Here is a 16533-nt window from a genome sequence, read left to right on the forward strand (position 1 = left end):
CACCCACAGCTTCTTCCCCTTAGAGGCCAGGAGCACCCTTCCCCACAAGTTGCAACCACCAAAAATGTCCCCAAGCATCGCCAAACGCCCTTTAGCAGGTAACAGTGCCCCTGGTTGAGAACCACTGTGTTAGAATCTGAAAAAAAATTAGAAGTGACTCCATGGTTTAGGCAAGCCACCTCTGACCTATGATGCTTTTGAAGGCGATTGGATAGAAAATTGAAGGCACTAAGTCAGAGACCAGCCAAGTGGATTTAAGTCTTTTTATCCCTAGTCACGTGAAACGTAAGCAACATCCAGATGTTCCATACTGGACATTTTACCCCTGGACCCCATGGTGATATCTGTTCATAGTGCCCTGACCTCATTCGAGACACCAAGGGGCCTCTTTGATCCCTAACTGAAACGTGGAAAGCATGGCCGACTTATTTCTCAACAGAGATAATTTCGAATAGGAAGCTTGGAAACATTTCAGCTTTGCACCCTCTGTTGCACCATCTCACCACCTTGATTCTGAAAGAAGGTGTGCATAGGGGTCAAAATGTGAGTTTTCATGCTTAAGAGCAGTCTGTAAATTTCACCTGCTTCCCATGGTCACGTCAGAACATCCTTTTTTTTTTTGGTGGTGGGGTGTCGAAGGCTCTGGGCTTCATAAAAATGATTTTCCTGAAGGTCCAGAGAGGTGAGTTTCAGCCCTACCGTTTACTAGCTGTACAGCTTTGAATGATGGTGTGTTTTGAAGTTTAAGTTGCCTATAGGTAAAGTGGAGATCTGAATTCCTTGCCTGCTCTAGTCCCAGAATGATTCCAAGCCTGAGATGAAACAAGAGATGAAACTGCTGTTGTCAACTAGCCGATGCCCTGCGTCTGTGGTCATTGTCATCCTCCGTCTTCCTGTCCTCGTTTTTGAAAGACGGACACCTTTACACACTGTCCTGCTAAAGATCCTTTTTATGTTCTCCACCCCCTTGGCTAAAAACTTACCTAACTAGGATATTTTCATTGGATTTAACCACTCAGCCAGGCTGGATTCAACAACCCCAGTGGGTTTTAAATCGGCTCACTCCTTTCGAAATAATATGTTTGAAGAGAAAATAGCAAGCGGTGATCAACATCTTATTCACAGGCATAATAGCGCTGCTAAAATTCCCCTTTCTCATCCCCTGTTATTATTAATATGGTGTTATTACTTAACGTACATGGTGTCCTAGCGTGTGCTTGTCGCCTTTGCGTTATATATACATAATACATAAGCCCTACCCTCCAAACCCAGCCATTAGGAAGGAGCGAGGGGGAACTCGCAGGGTTGTGGCAGCTGTGGTGAGACACCAGCGTTCCGAGCTCCCTCCCTGTGATCAGACCTTTATTCTGCTTGTCAAGTAATGAAATACCCCTTATTCTAGATGCAGAATTAAACAGCAGCTCATGAGTGCAGACTCTGTCAGGCCCTCTGCTAGCTGTTTCCACGTACATCATCCCATTTTCAGCCTCCCAGAACGAGTGCAAATGGCTTTTGTCTCCATTTGTTCAGGTGCCACCTCTGAGAGTCGGAGCAAGAGGTTGGACCAGGCTCTGGCCTGGGTTTCCCAACTCTGAATCCCATGCTTGTTTCCTTCCTCCAGGCCACTGCCAGATCCAGCATGCTGACGTTTATTACCCATGCCAGGGAGTTCCATGCAAAAAGCATCTCTAGATAGGAATGTGATGATATTGTGCCAGTGATCAACCCAAACTCAAGTTACAGAGCTGTGCCATTACTCTTGGTATGGATGGTCCCAGCTAGAAGTTGGCATGGATTGCTTGGTTCATTTTCCCAGCTGTTGTGTCGCTCACGCTTGATTGCACAAAGGAGTCAAGGTGATAGGTTTAGTAACACAAAAACAACACCTGGAAAATAATGCCGGCCCTGCCTTGATTTGACATAATAGCATCACTCCTGTGCCATCTTCCTCAAACCCAAACAAGCAGCAATTCCAGACCCCGCCCTTAGATACCCTGCGTGAGCTTTTCTGGGGCAAGCCCAGGAGTGGGCCCAGGGGAGTCTAATATATGGCTAGACCGTGGTTCCAGCTGGTTTCCATCAGTGCCCTGGAGAAGGGTACCCAGATTCCAGCTTGGCCTTTGCGCTGGGCCCTTGCTGGCCGTGTTCATAGAAAAGGATAAGACTCTTCTCTGGCCTTCTCTTGAGGTGCTTAAGGCATAGAAACTAAGAGTCCATTTGAACTGTCTTTCTGAATCTGGACTTATTTTTCAGGCCTCTCTTCCTGCTTTTTTATTTGGATGTTATTGACATTTTACATATATGTATGTATATATATGTGTGTGTACAAAAATGTATTTTGTAGTAGGATGTTCCCGGCCACTTGCAATCTTGCAGGTGCTGGGGGAACATTTGTGCTGCGATGGGCGTGACTCTTCACTAGTTGTCTTGACTGTCACCAGGTTGCAGGGTCCGTTCGTGCTAAAACGATGAACTCCACAAAGTGTCGCCTTCACCCTTTCTGCGTTTACTTCCCATTTCCAGGTACAATGGGTGGGTCCATCCCAAGCGTTCTAGTTAAGACTTTATAGGTAGCTTTCACTGCCTAAGTTTTGACTGTCTTGCGTCAGCATCCAAGATGATTTAAGAATTTAAAAAAATTTTTTATTATGCTTGATTTACAACACTCTGTCAACTTCTGCTGCACAGCAGAGTGACCTAGCCCTACATTTATATAGATCCTTTTTCGCATTATCCTCCATCATGTTCCATCACCAGTGATTAGATAACACAGGTCCTTGTGCAGTACAGCAGGATCTCATTGCTTATCTGTTCCAAAGGCAATAGTTTGCATGCTTTTAAAATGAGGCAAATCAGATTTTCAGCCCCAGCTCCTATAATTCTTTAATATTGTGTCATTTCCTTGATGTCTACTTTATTAGGGTTCTCGTGTGACTTAAAAGATAGTCTGTGTAAATGGCTTACAGTATCTGTTACAAAGTGAGTATTCAGCAAATGTGGTATTATTGTAATTGTCATAAATATAATACTCTTTTCCTTTTAACTGTGATCTCCTAGGAAATAGGAACATTCTGCACTTGTTATTTTTTTTTCCTTAACATCTAGTACAGAGTTTGGCACACATAAGGCATGTTTAGAATGAGTCATTTTCAGAATCAAATGACTTTTTTTTTTTTTTTTTTTTAAGGACCACACCCGTGGCATATGGAAGTTCCCAGGCTAGGGATCGAATCTGAGCTGCAGCTGCCAGCCTATGCCACAGCCACACCAGATCCGAGCCATGTCTGCGACCTATACCACAGCTTACGGCAAAGCCGAATCCTTAACCCACTGAGCAGGGCCGGGGATCACGCCTGCATTCTCATGGATACTCATTGGGTTCATTACTGCTGAGCCACAAAGGGAACTCTGAATTTTTTTTTTTTTTTTGAAGGGGGATTTAAAGCATTAGGTATTCCCTTGATCAGTAACCAAATCCCTAAGTGGAAGTGAAGGCTTATGAGGGATTATCTTGTACCATGCCCCCCCGCCTATAGTCCTTTCTGGGGGTGACATCCCTTTCCCTTCTGCATTCTCATCTATGATAAATTCTAAATCTAGACAAGTTAGGCAGCTGTACTCAACACCTGGTTTCCTTGACAACCCTTCATATAAATAGTAAGGGCCTGTTATGGCGGGTGGATGCCAGGATAACTACAGTCTAAGTCGTCTGAAACAAGGCTTTCAAGGTCAAGGTTAAAGTATTTGAAATTCTAATCAAACCTTCACACAGTGTTTCCTAGATGCATTCTCAGAGTGGAGGAAAGGCATCATCTTTTCAGGGGTGACGGGTGAGGCGGGTCCTTCTTGGCTGCGAGCCCTGAGAAATTCTGAGTGTCATTGACAAGGTTTTCCTTCTGATCTTTTGGCCGCACCACGCGAGCGGTGCCTTCTGTGTTTTGTAAAAGAAAACAGTTTTCGAACCAACCAGAAATTAATCGATCCCCCTGGTCCATCCTCCTTAACCGTCTCTGCCTGCCTGGCGTTGCCCTCCCCTGCATTCAGAGGGAAGTGGACGTGCAGGGTGGCTCTCTGAAGCTGAGAACAGAGTGTCGCCGGCAAGGGCTTTACCTCCAAAGGCTCCGTAAGCCCTCTTGGGAGTGAAAAGGGCCTCATTAATGCAGAGCAGCTTGGTGCCTCTTTAATTGCAGCCTCGGGGGCTGCCCTTTAGATGAGGCTGCCCTTTAGATGGTTCCCTGCAAAGGAGGTGGTGAGAGTGGAGGAGGAGGAGGACTGGGGTGAAAAGGCGCAAATGGGTAAAGTGCCCCCCAGATCTCCAGGTGAACTTGAGAGCAGATTAGGGTCACGTTTTTGTGATTAAACTGCCTTCCAGTGAAATTCGGGGAGTCTGGAAGAACTGCCGACTCAGCAGATGCCTGTATCTGAATTTAGGGTTTTGGTTGATTTTTGTCTTTTGGCACATGACTCTGTTTGGTGGCTAGTTTGGAGTCGTATAATCCCATAGAGTGAAGTTTCTCAACCTTCTGAAAAATCTATAATCGCCGTTCCCCTTGGAACCTTTTTAGATATTTCCTTTCTGTCTGTCTTCCTTTCTTCCTCCCTCCTTCCCTTCCTTCCTTTCTTTTTTGTCATTTTCCGCTGCCCCACAGCCTATGGAGTTCCCGGGCTAGGGATCAGATCAAAGTCACATTTGCGACCTAAGCTGCAGTAGTGCTGGATCCCTAAACTACTGTGGGGGCTGGGGATCGAACCTGCATCTCAGTAGGTCCCAGGAGGACGCCAATCCTGTTGCGTCATAGTGGTAGCCCCTAGATATTTTTTTCTAATTGTACTCCCCATTAGATTTTTAATAATCAACCAAAGTGATATCCAATACTTTTTTGTCCGCATAAGAAGCATTTTTTCTTTCTTTCAAAAAGCAAAAATTTTGCATTTTTTTAAAGAATGAATGCTGAAGGATAAATTTATGGTAAAGAAGCAAGACTTTGATTTTTTTTTCTTTGCATTTACTAGCAAAATGACTACCTCTATTCTTAGCAGAAGCTAAGTGTGCATGTGTGCACGTGTGCATGCGTGTGTGTGTGTGCGCGCGCGCATTTGATTTTCATCTGTGTCCCCTTAATTCCAGGTCCTATGTTTGCTCCAGGTCATGTTCTTACCCCTTGTGTCTTTCTGTACACACAGGCACATACACGCATTTGAAAGTGCAGATAAATAGGTTATGACATATAGCCATAAGGCACCACACCATCTAACTTAGAACTAGAACAGTATCGCCAAAAGTCTTCTCATTCCATCACCTTACCTCCTCTGACCCCCATCAAGGTAAACCACTAACATGAATACCATAGCAATGCCTTTTGAAATTGTTTTTGTCTCCCCAAACAGTACTATAATCCCTTCAAAGCATTAATCTGGTGTGTGAGTGAATGAATGAATGATGAATAAATATGAAGACCGAATGAATGAAGCAGGTTTACTGGTGTAGTCCCGTCACAAGGCATGGTTCTCCATTAGCATTGCTTGTTTCCATGCATTCTGCTTTTTCAAAACTATGCATCAAGTGCCTGTGTGTGTCAGACACTGTGCTAAGTAGACGTACATAAATACATACCACGCAGTGTAATAAGAAGAATTGCAGCTACTGAAAATATTAAGTCCAGGCTACGTGGGAGCTAATGCAATTTTCTCCTCAGTGCATTGAAAAATCTATTAGTTAAGAAGGCAGCAATATTTCAGGAAATTAAACCACTGTAACAGTCCAGTTCACAAATCAGAACTCCCAGTGCTTTGAAATGCTCCATTTCATAACATAAAGTACTCAGAGAGATTCAGCCAATCCATAAATGCTCCAGGGACCACCCCCTCCCCCAGGCTTCACAGAGCTGAAGAGAAGATGCTTCTCACCAGCCTGGAGAGAGAGGAAGGGGGTCTGTTGCCACCGATTTTAGAAGGAACGTGTTTATAGATCCATGATCACGTTCCTCTCGATTCCCTGTGCCATCGTCATCTTTCTAGAATGAATTATGTTTGTGGAAGATGGTTGTGCAGATTGCTGAATCGTGAGCATTTTCAGGTGAAAGCCAGATAACTCATTTTAGGCTGAGGTTGTATCTCTGAATAAACATTAGGGATGCTAGGGCGATGGCTGTCACCTGTAAAGACCCACATGGGGGCCCTTCCCAGGTGTCTCTCCAAGTCGCCATCGCGGGAAGATGTGGAAGGTGGACCTTGGCTCTCGAGTTGGTGCTGGTTACTTAGAATTGCACAGGAGTTGCCTTAGAGCTGCTTTTATTGAAATGGGATTTCTGAGTGTAGAACAAAGAATGTCCAGGAACCCTTCTGGCTTCACAGTCAAACCACCCACCAGGCACAGGGTCATCGGAAAAACTCCTGCTCTTCCATCAGCCCGTTCACTTGTTAATCTTTGAGAAAGGTCTCCTCTCCCTCTACACCTAGCCCTGTCACGCTCAGGAGGGACACTTCAGTTTAGGGCTGTCTTCTATCTTGTGTCTGAAGAGGAAGCTGGTTGGTGATGCAGTGTAAATGATGCAGCCAACAAGACCTTGGGAAAGACACTGCTTACTGTTATCTCCTACATAAGTGTTTCTTAGGGTGTAACCTGTTTTGGGAGCCCATGGGGCTCTAGCTAACAATACACATTTCTGTTTGAATCATCACCTCTGGGTCTAACCCTGGGAATCTGCATTTTCTGAAGGCATCCTCTTATCACCTGCCTCCATTAGCCTTCTTCTTGCATGCATTGCTAGTGTGTAGTCCAAAAACACAGTTGAGATTGTGTGTCTTTGTTAATAATGAAACCCTTTTTGTTTCTTGCCACTGTCTCCAGCACACTGTCCAGAGTTCTTGAGCGTGGCACGCAGCATCCTCCAACACTTGACCCTTTCCTGCCTCCCCATAGCCTTTTCCGTCTCTTAGGACCTCAAGCTTTCCCTAGGTGTATCAGATCGTAGTAACTTTATACCCACTCACACACAGGCTTGCTTCTTTGTATCTCCGTTCCTTCGCTGGTGCTAATACCTCTCCTATCCTGCTTTCCTCCCAATATTTGAGAAACTTAATTTTCTACTCATTGGTCAAGATCGGATTTAAGTCTCATTTTTTCCAGGCATCTCTAAACTGATTATTCCCCTTCCTTTCCACCCCCCTCCCCCACTGTCCTTCTTCGAGATTGCTGCTGTACATAAACCTGGAATTTTCATCATCTGATTCTTACCATCTTAGTGCAGATGAGGTAGTTTCCAGCATGGTGCGCAATCACCCCGTATCCTGGTACACAGCCTTGCCTAGTCCCTTCCCACATTGCACAGGGCTGACCTGTGTCACCAATAAGATGTTGCAGAAATGACACCGTGTAACTTCGGAGAACTTCCTGTTCTCTCTTGGACCACTCGCTGGGAGAAGCCTGCTGCCATGTTGGAGAGGCATGAATGGCTCTGTGGGGCGGGCCGTGTGGTAGAGAACTGAGGCCCCCTCATAACAGCCCACAGCCTGTAGGAGGGAGCTGTCCTCAAGCAGATCGCAAGCATTCAGATGTCTGCAGGCTTGGCCAGCATCTTGACTGCAGCCTCATGAAAAATCCCGAGCCAGAGCCACCCAGCAAATGCGCTCCCAAATTCCTCCCACAGAAGCCGTGCAAGATAATAAATAATTATTGCTGTTTTAAGCTGCGGTGTTTTGAGGTAGCTTGTTATGCAGCCATGGATAATGAATATCCACTAGACCATAGACTCTTCAATCACCAGCCATGTTTTATTCATTGTGGACGCTGGTCCCCAGCCCCTCCTCAATGCCTGACCCAAATTAAATGTTCCATAAATGCTGATTTAAATAATTCCAACTGAGTTAAGCTGGAGTTTTTTGTTTGTTTGTTTTTTGTTTTTTTCTGACAAGGGCAAATACAAATGCAGATGACTTTATCTAGTAGGTAAGAGTCTCATCATTTCTTTTGCCTTAAATATCAAGGGTGACAACATTAACAAATTAACAATAATAACTACTTAAACACAGCACCAGCATTCTCACAAGTCTCTGGAGTACCTTCTGTGAGGATGCCCAGCTCACAGATGAGAAAACAGAGGCCCGTTGAGGTTTCATCACTGGCCCAACATGACCCAGCTAGTGCATGATGGAGCCAGGATTCAAAGCCAGGCCGTCAGATTCCAGAATGCGTACTGTGAACCCTGAGGTCTAACAGTGTGGCGAATGCTGTACCAGGCCCCTTAGTTCTCAGCCTCATTTAACGCTTTCACAAACCTTGTGGGGTGTGTGGGTGTTTTCTCTATTTTGCGAGGGAAAAGATGGAGGATTAGAGCGATGAGCTCGCCAGTATAGACGTGGCGGAGCTGGCTGTTGGGAATCCGGCTGTTGGGACTCCCAAGCTTGTGCTCGCTTCTGGTCCTCCTCCCCATCGTTGGCATCAGCTGGCATCCTGGCCCCCCGCCCGAGCTCCTCACCCTCCATTTCCCAACAGTTACATTTTGAACATACAGGTTGGTTGCTAAAATGACCCCTCAGAAACAACATGAAAGTCAAACGACTTTTTAGACACTCTCCAGCCAGGATGGGTTCTTTTTTTAATTTTTAAAAATAGGTCCAGGTGATTTGTAATCCACAGGAAGATGTCGAGAGGGGTAAGAAATGTATTTTGAGCAATAAATAAATCATTCTTGAATGATTAAGAAAGCTCCCACATTAGAAATAGAGCAACCCCATAGGAAGGGAGCAGGGCATACTGCTGTGAGCCTATTTTGCAGAGGAGCAGAGTAAGTAAGGGTCAGAGGGACTTCAATGCGAGGAAACCCAGCTCCGAAGCCCTTGTACCAAATTGCCTTGAAAAAGTGCTTCTTGGTGAACACAGATGTGGCTGCATGGAGGCGGGGGCTTGGTGATGACCTGCCAGTAACTAACCCAGAGGAGCAGAGAGCTCATGTGAATTCCTGAAGAGGAAAGAAACACTTGCATCCTTTCAGAGTGGAGTATCTAGGGCTGAGGGGCTGAAATTTGAAGCAAGGGGAAGGGCGCAATCCTCACTTCCCAGAACCCCGGCACCGGGATCACATCTGACCTGTGGACTCGTCGGAAGGGCTGTAAATAAGATAACACACAGAAAGCTCGGACCACAACGCCTGTCGCCCAGGAAACCTTGAGCAAATGCTGGATAGCGTTTTTTGTTCTTGTCATTATGGGGGCATCCTGATGCCTCCTGAAAATCAACACCTTCCCGAAGAAATGGGCATCCTTTCCTGACAAAACCAGCCCCTTTCCTGCTCTCCCTTGTCTATCCAAGGTCAGAAACCAGCAACACCCCTGAGACATGACTTTCCGTCATGCCCTGAGTCCTAAGCACTCACCTTCGGGGATGTGTCTGCTGTCAGCCCTCTCTCTCCATCTTCATATCCCTGCTGCGGTCGCATTTCCTGAGTAACTTTTCTGTGGACGACCCAACATCAGATGAACCCTGGAGACCCTTGAAGCTCTTCATAAACACTCCCCTTGGGGTCCCTTCCCCCAAGGAAGTGGCAGCTTCAGAAGGGTGAATTTCCCCCTTGAGAACATGCCCCACCCCTGCTTTACACAGAAACCCTGGGCTTGCTTCCACTCCTTTATGTAAGTGCTATTCTTCATCGCCCTTGCATTTTTGCCAATTAAATCCTAGAACACGCTGCTTAGAATTATTAACAGCCACTGCAAGAATAAGCATCGGTCCATTAAAATAAACCTGACTTTCATTCTTAGGATTGTTTTAATTACATGAACCTTTGGCGTGTTGAATGATGAAGAGCACGCTAGGCCATTGCTCTGCTAGGTGGCAGTGTGTCTGTAGGATTGATTCTCTGGGGTCAGTGTGTGTGATGCCCTCCAGATTTCTGCAGCTAGCCTCAGAGGTCAGGTGGTCTCCTCTCCATTGGCCCTGAGACTTAATGCCCCTGGTTGAAGTTCATTGTAGGATACAAGTAAGATCAATAGCGATGTGGATTGCACCAGGAGACTGCCCCTAAAAGGTTATGTGGGGGAACGCTCCCATGCATTTTTTTCAATTTCAAGCTATTTTTGTTTACACGTCTATTTTCTTTAAAGTGTAGTTGATTTACCACATTGTGCCCATTTCTGCTGCACCCTTTTTTTTTTTCCCTCCTAAAGCCAAGGATGTGCAGTTCAATTTGGAGATCTACCAGCGGAGGCTTCAGGTTTTCTACTAGATCCCAATTTGTGAGTTATTCATCTTTATATAGCTATCTAGGGAAAGGAGATGGCTCATTTCTTTCCCATGTCAAAACTGTCTCCATCCTCTACTTCCCATTTGCTGTCAAAGGTACCATAACTTCCTGCCTTTATCAGCCTCCAGATCCCACATCATCTGAGGCTGGGGAGTGTTGACACACAGGCATTAGAAGATGGGCAGTGGGCTTTAGAGAGACTGGATGCTTGGCAGTTGTCCCAGCAAGATTGTGAAGTACGTTTCCTAAGCCCCCATTTTGCAGATGAGAAAACTGAGGTTCATAGAGGCTCAATACCTTGCCTGAGGTCACACAGCTTATAAGTGGAACTTCTGCTAAAGCTCGGGCCCTGGGGCTCCACAAGCCATGCCTGTTCCTGTGTACTGTACAGACCTGGATCTTCACACTCAGCGATGCCTCTCCTCCTAGTCAAGGAAGATGTTGGAGGTAGCATTTGCACCCAGGCCCGGCCAACTGTGCAGTCGTGTGCACGGTCACACACTATTTGAATACGGACTGTGCTGTTACCACAATAGAAATGGCATTGTTCCTGCTACAAGGAGTTCCAGTCCAGAGCCAGAGACAGACAGGGAAGATTAGACACCGTGTGAAGTTCCTCTTGTGGCTCAGTGGGTTCAGAACCTGACTAGTTTGATCCCTGGCCTCGCTCAGTGGGTTAAGGATCTGGCATTGCCGTGAGCTGCAGGGTAAGTCTCAGATGCAGCTCAGATCTTACAGGGCTGTGGCTGTGGTGTAGGCCAGCAGTTGGGGCTCCGATTTGACCCCTAGCCCAAGAATTTCCATATGTTGAAGGTGAGGCCCTGACAAGCAAAAACAGAAAGAAAGAGAGGGAAAAAAATCAGACACTGTGTGGTGGCTCGCTGTGCATCAGGAAGGGAAGCAGCTTGCTTCGGGAGCCCCAGCCTAGCCTGGGACAGCAGGGAGGGGGCGCCTGGAGGGTGGTGCCTTCCAGGTTGGGACTTGGAGGAAGAGCAGGATTTGGCCAGAGGCAGGGGAAAGGTGTTCTATGCTACTTCTAAGAGAATGAGCTGTTTATAATAAATGCATCTGCATCTTAACACACGCTCTTTTCCCCAATAGATTCCTTGGCTTTCTTTCTGGGGTTTTCTTTCCGAATGCAAGCTCATTCAAATGCTTCCTTTACCTCTAATTGAACATTCTAACTTAATTGATTATGTATTAAGTCGGGGACTTGGGGCGATGTTCAGACCTGGGCTCATGTTGAGATTAATTTATTCCTGTAGTTCTACTGTTCTGTGATGCATCCGAGTGCCGTGTGTGTGTGTGAGAAAAATAAAGCTGGGAGTCGGAGAGGTCTAATTAGATGGCTTAACCCAACATGCTGGTGCTGGGTCTCCACCAAGCTCTCCTGCTTTGATGGTAACTGAAATAGATGAACACGTTAATCAAAGATCTGATGAAATAACACAGCTCTGCACCATGGGCCCGTGATTGCCAAGCTTCTGTTCAGGCTAACTCTTCCAGGGGCAGAAGCTATCCAGCTGAGTTCCAAAGGCCAAGGCTCACGTGATGGAGAGTTTTGTAAAACTCGCTGGAGGGAATTACTTGGGGTAATGGCTAGTCAGGAAGCTGCCTCTGAAGGAAGACCAAGGTGGTTTGGGGGAACAGTGTCAACATTTGCCTGGCAGATTCCAGCTATGGCTTTGCATCATGCTTGTAAGGATTCTGAACAAATCAGTCATCTTCCTGTGCCATCCATCCGTCTCTCTGTCCATCCATCCACCCATCCATCCATCCATCCATCCACCCACCTACCCTCATATCCCACAGAGAATTATTGCATCTATGATGTGTAAGGCATGGTGCCTTGATCTTGTCATCATTCATTTAACGACTGTGCCGTTGCGTTAATTTTGTCCCTCCAAGTTCCCTCTCTCATCCTTCTCCCTCTGCTTTGTGCCCCTTGGTGCTAATGCCCAAGGGCTACATCCCTGAATTCACTTTTCCTGTTGGCTTCAGTGTGGGTTGTCCGGTGGGGAGCCCTAGCAGGAGACCTGTGGGCCGGAGGAGAATGCAGCTGAGCCCTCTCCCCTCCGATCCATCCTGTGGGATTGTGCCAGTGAGGCCATGTTCCTTCACAGGTTGCTGCTCCTGCTGGATGGCTTACTCATCTGGCTCCCCTCTCAGATTCTAGCAGCTGCTGGCATTGCCCTTCAGGCCCCCACTTTACCCCTCCCTGAGTCTGCACAGTGCCTGCTTCCTGCCCCTAAATGAGGTGTTCACCCACAGCCTAACTGTTAACAAGGCTCGAAGTGGCGGCCTTTTGTAAATGTCAGAACCTCAGAAAGGCTGGGCCGACATGGCCAAGTTGACATGGAGATTAATTGACAGCAGCCAGAATCTGAATGCAGGCGTGTCTTGAGTCCAGGACCCAAGGGACTGTGCGCACTGCATCCCAGAGACCACCCCCACCTTCATTATGAAGCAGTGAAAGAGGCCTAGCAATGTACATTCCAGAAAGAAGGGTAGGAGCCTCTATTTGCTGAAGGTCTTTTGGGTACCAGGCGCTTGGGTCCTTTAACTTCTTTTAATTTTTACATCAACCCTGTGATATAGGCAGCATCTCCATTTTACAGGAAATAGGCTAAGGAGTTCCTGTTATGGCTCATTGGGTTCCAAACCCATCTAGTATCCATGAAGATGTGGGTTCAATCCCTGGCCTCGCTCAGTGGGTTAAGGATCTGATATTGCTGTCAGCTATGGTGTCGGTTGCAGATGCTGATCGGATCCTGTGTTGCTGTAGTTGTGGCTTAGGCTGGAAGCTGCAGCTCCAAGTGTACCCCTAGCCTGAGAACTTCCATGTGCAGTGGGTGTGGTCTTTAAAAAAAAAAAAAAAGGCAGAAAAAAATAAAAGAAACAGCCTAACAGAGATGAGTTTGTATGGGGCTAGAATCCGGATTTGAACTTTTGTCTCCTTCTTTCTTTCCTGCATCCTGTCCAGAAACAAATAGCAGAGGTTATAGACAGATGCTGGTTTTTCTTCCCGGGACTGACATGTGAAGAGTTCAGTTTGCCCGTTTAGGTTCTCATGTTGCTGGTCCAAATTGTACTCACTTATGCAAAGAGCCACTGCAAAACTGAGCATAAGGAGTAGCTGATATTTTCAAATTAGCAACGAAAGTGTAACATGGCATGAATCTGAGAGATGGAGTGGATCACATGAGTTATCTCCGAGGGTCCTTTTTCGTAAGCCAGCTTTGTTCGTTCCTGTTTCCCACCATCTCTGGATCTTGATACATTTTAATTTTTTTTTTTTGCTTTTTAGGGACACACCTGTGGCATATGGAAGTTCCCAGGCTAGGGGTCAACTCGGAGCTACAGCTGTTGGCCTGCGCCACAGCCACAGCAAAGCAGGATCCGAGCCACCGTCTGTAACCTACACCACAGCTCACGGCAATGCTGGATTGATGTGTTTTGGAAGAATGTAATGCTCAGTTTTTCTTTACAACAGTAGTAGTTGCTTATTTTAAAAGTTGAAATATGTATATGTGTATAATATATACATTTATACCTAGAGATACTGATACTCCCATCATCCCCAAATGATTGTTATTATTTGATGCTGTGTGGCCATTTCTTTTTTTCTCTACATGTGTCTGGGTGGATGTGTTTTCATGGTGTTTGAGGATATATGGTGATTATTCGGCAAAAACCATTTTTAAACTTCCTTTTTTGCTTTTACCATGATTCGTAGGTTTCTTTTTATTTCATCTTAATCTACCTTGTTTATAGCCATTGCACAGTGTGCTATCACATTTTTAAAATACTGTGCTTTAACTAACTGTTTTAAATTTTTTTTTTTGGCATTTGAATTGTTGCTATTTTTTTACTTTTATAATGTGGTGTGAACATTTTTGGGAATAAACCTTTGGTGTCTTGTTCTTAAATTTGACTTTTTTCTTTAAAGGACAATGTCCTTCAGTGGAACTATAAGCACAGAGGGGGGTGAATTTTTTTTTTGGAATCTTGCTGAAGTGACTGTGTTTTCCATTAAAGTTTCTGTGACAAGTGTTTACTTCTTGAAAATAACTGTGTGTCAGCTTCCAGGGCGGTTCCCACAGCTGCTAGGATGGGGCTTCTCCTTGTAGTGACCTTCATAAAGGACTTGTGGATCTGGAAGCTTCCATCACATTAGCCTTCATTTTCATTATTATTATTGTCATTATTGTCAGTATTATTGTCATCAAGTGGTACCATGGTCTGTGACTTGCTGATGATTTGACCCACCTGCGGGACATGTGTTGTTCCTTTATATCATGTTAGCTCCATGGGTCATCCATTTCTGTCCTTCTGTGTGGGTCTGTCCTGTCTCACTACCCACTGAAGAGTGTTGCCTAGATAATGACCAGATCCTTCTGGTGTATTTATCTGAAAACCGAAAGAATGGAACAGAACATCCCATTGCGGCTCAGCAGGTTAAGAACCCAGCATAGTGTTGTGAGGATGCAGGTTCAATCCCTGACCTCACTCCCTGCATGGAGGCTCTGGCATTGCGAGAAGCTGAGTTGTAGGTCCCAGATGTGGCTCGGATCCTGCATGTCTGTGGCTGTGGCTGTGGTGTAGGCCAGCAGCTGCAACTCTGATTTGTTCCCTAGCTTGGGGACGTCCATATGCCACAGGTGTGGCCGTAAAAAGAATAAAAGAAAGAAAAAAGAATGGAGCAGCAATAATCTGCTCAGTTTACAGCTTTACAAAAAAAAAAAAAATAGATAAGCATATGCTTTAACAGTACCATTAAATGGACTTTTTTTTTTTTTTTGGTCTTTTTGCCATTTCTTGGGCCGCTCCCGCAGCATATGGAGGTTCCCAGGCTAGGGGTCGAATTGGAGCTGTAGCTGCCAGCCTACACCAGGGCCACAGTAACGCGGGATCCGAGCCGCGTCTGCAACCTACACCACAGCTCACGGCAACGCCGGATCGTTAACCCACTGAGCAAGGGCAGGGATCGAACCCACAACCTCATGGTTCCTTGTTGGATTCCTTAACCACTGCGCCACGACAGGAACTCCTAAATGGACATTTTTAATGACACAGAAGTGAAAATGACTTACAGAAATAGATCTACCCAGGAACAGTTAGGTATTGGTTGTAAAAATTATATACAGTATGATTCCATTTTTGAACTTTTATTTCTTCTTTTGTATATGTTTTTTCTCCATTTCTTTTGTGCATATTCTTACTTTCGATCTTCTTTCCACAACACCAAAAATCTTACTTTAAAAAATGGGAGCAGAGCATTTGAGTGGGATAGGTCTTTCCTAGACATTACTTTCCTTTTGCCTTGATTCAGATACAACATTTTTTTTTTCCCCAAAAGAAAAATGCACCTGTCAAACTCTAGGTTACACGAACATATCTTTAGGAGGATGCTCACTCACTCACACATTTTTATCGGATGCTTTTTATGCACCAGGCACATATGTGTAATGGTTATGCAAACAATAATGTAGTGATTTTTTTTTCCCCCTTTCTCCTACTCTTTCTCTTCCCTGCCCTGTCTAGTCTGAAGTTTCCTGGATCCCCAACAAACATTATTCTGGGATTTATGGCCTGATGAAGCTTGTCCTCACCAAGACTCTTCCTGCCAAGCTCGAGAGAGTCATCGTCCTTGACACAGACATCACCTTTGCGACCGACATTGCGGAGCTGTGGGCTGTGTTCCACAAGTTCAAAGGTAATTGCAGCTCCTTTTTTTTTTTTTTTTTTTCCTGGTATCTGGGAAGGTGTGGGCATGCCAAGAATAAAACGATCGTCCTGTTTTTTTGGTGATGTGAGGTCAGCTCTTAATGAGCTCATGCCAATGAAACGGATAAGGACTTATAAACAGCATCGAGCATCAGTGCTGCCGCCATTGGAAACATGTTGGAGTAAACCTGGAATGTGCTCGTCTCTCTTTAAATAATGGAAGAGGGAAGGTCTGTGTTCATGAGAAAAACCCAATGGAGGGTGGCTGAATTGCTTTATAAGAGCCAGATATCCAATGTGTGTGTTTTTTAAGCAGCTGATGGGGGGTGGACTTTCTCGTATGGATGCATGCATTTATGGGTTTTTTTCTTTTTTTTTACCGAATGATACCCCGATTGCTGAGAAAGCCTGTGAGATGGTGGAGATGGGGGTGTATTGATGATAGCGTGTTTGAAAATGGTCTTATGGCTTTTGCTTTCACTGATGTGGTGGTTTATGATTTTAAGGAAGTATATACATTTGGCTTTATAAGACGTTCCTTCTAGTCTGGTGAGTTTCTTCCTAA

General features: G+C 45.4%; 1 protein-coding gene across 5 annotated transcripts in view; it reads left to right on the top strand.

Annotated features, from left to right (window-relative positions):
* LARGE1 (LARGE xylosyl- and glucuronyltransferase 1) overlaps positions 1–16533 on the top strand; it is a 593475-nt gene that overhangs the window by 339698 nt on the left and 237244 nt on the right. For all 5 annotated transcript variants that reach the window (XR_014803097.1, XM_084955467.1, XM_021081477.2 and 2 more), the window contains one exon: positions 15786–15957. Coding sequence is in view for 4 of the 5 variants with exons in the window: in XM_084955467.1 (XP_084811593.1) it covers positions 15786–15957 (172 nt within the window). In the remaining variant the exon portion in view is untranslated. The remainder of the gene's footprint in view (positions 1–15785; positions 15958–16533) is intronic.

This window comes from Sus scrofa, chromosome 5 (assembly GCF_054392235.1).
Source record: "Sus scrofa isolate SSC_HxYL_T2T_F1_AM1 chromosome 5, Sscrofa_HxYL_maternal_Yorkshire_Landrace_v2.0, whole genome shotgun sequence".
NCBI lineage: Eukaryota > Metazoa > Chordata > Mammalia > Artiodactyla > Suidae > Sus > Sus scrofa.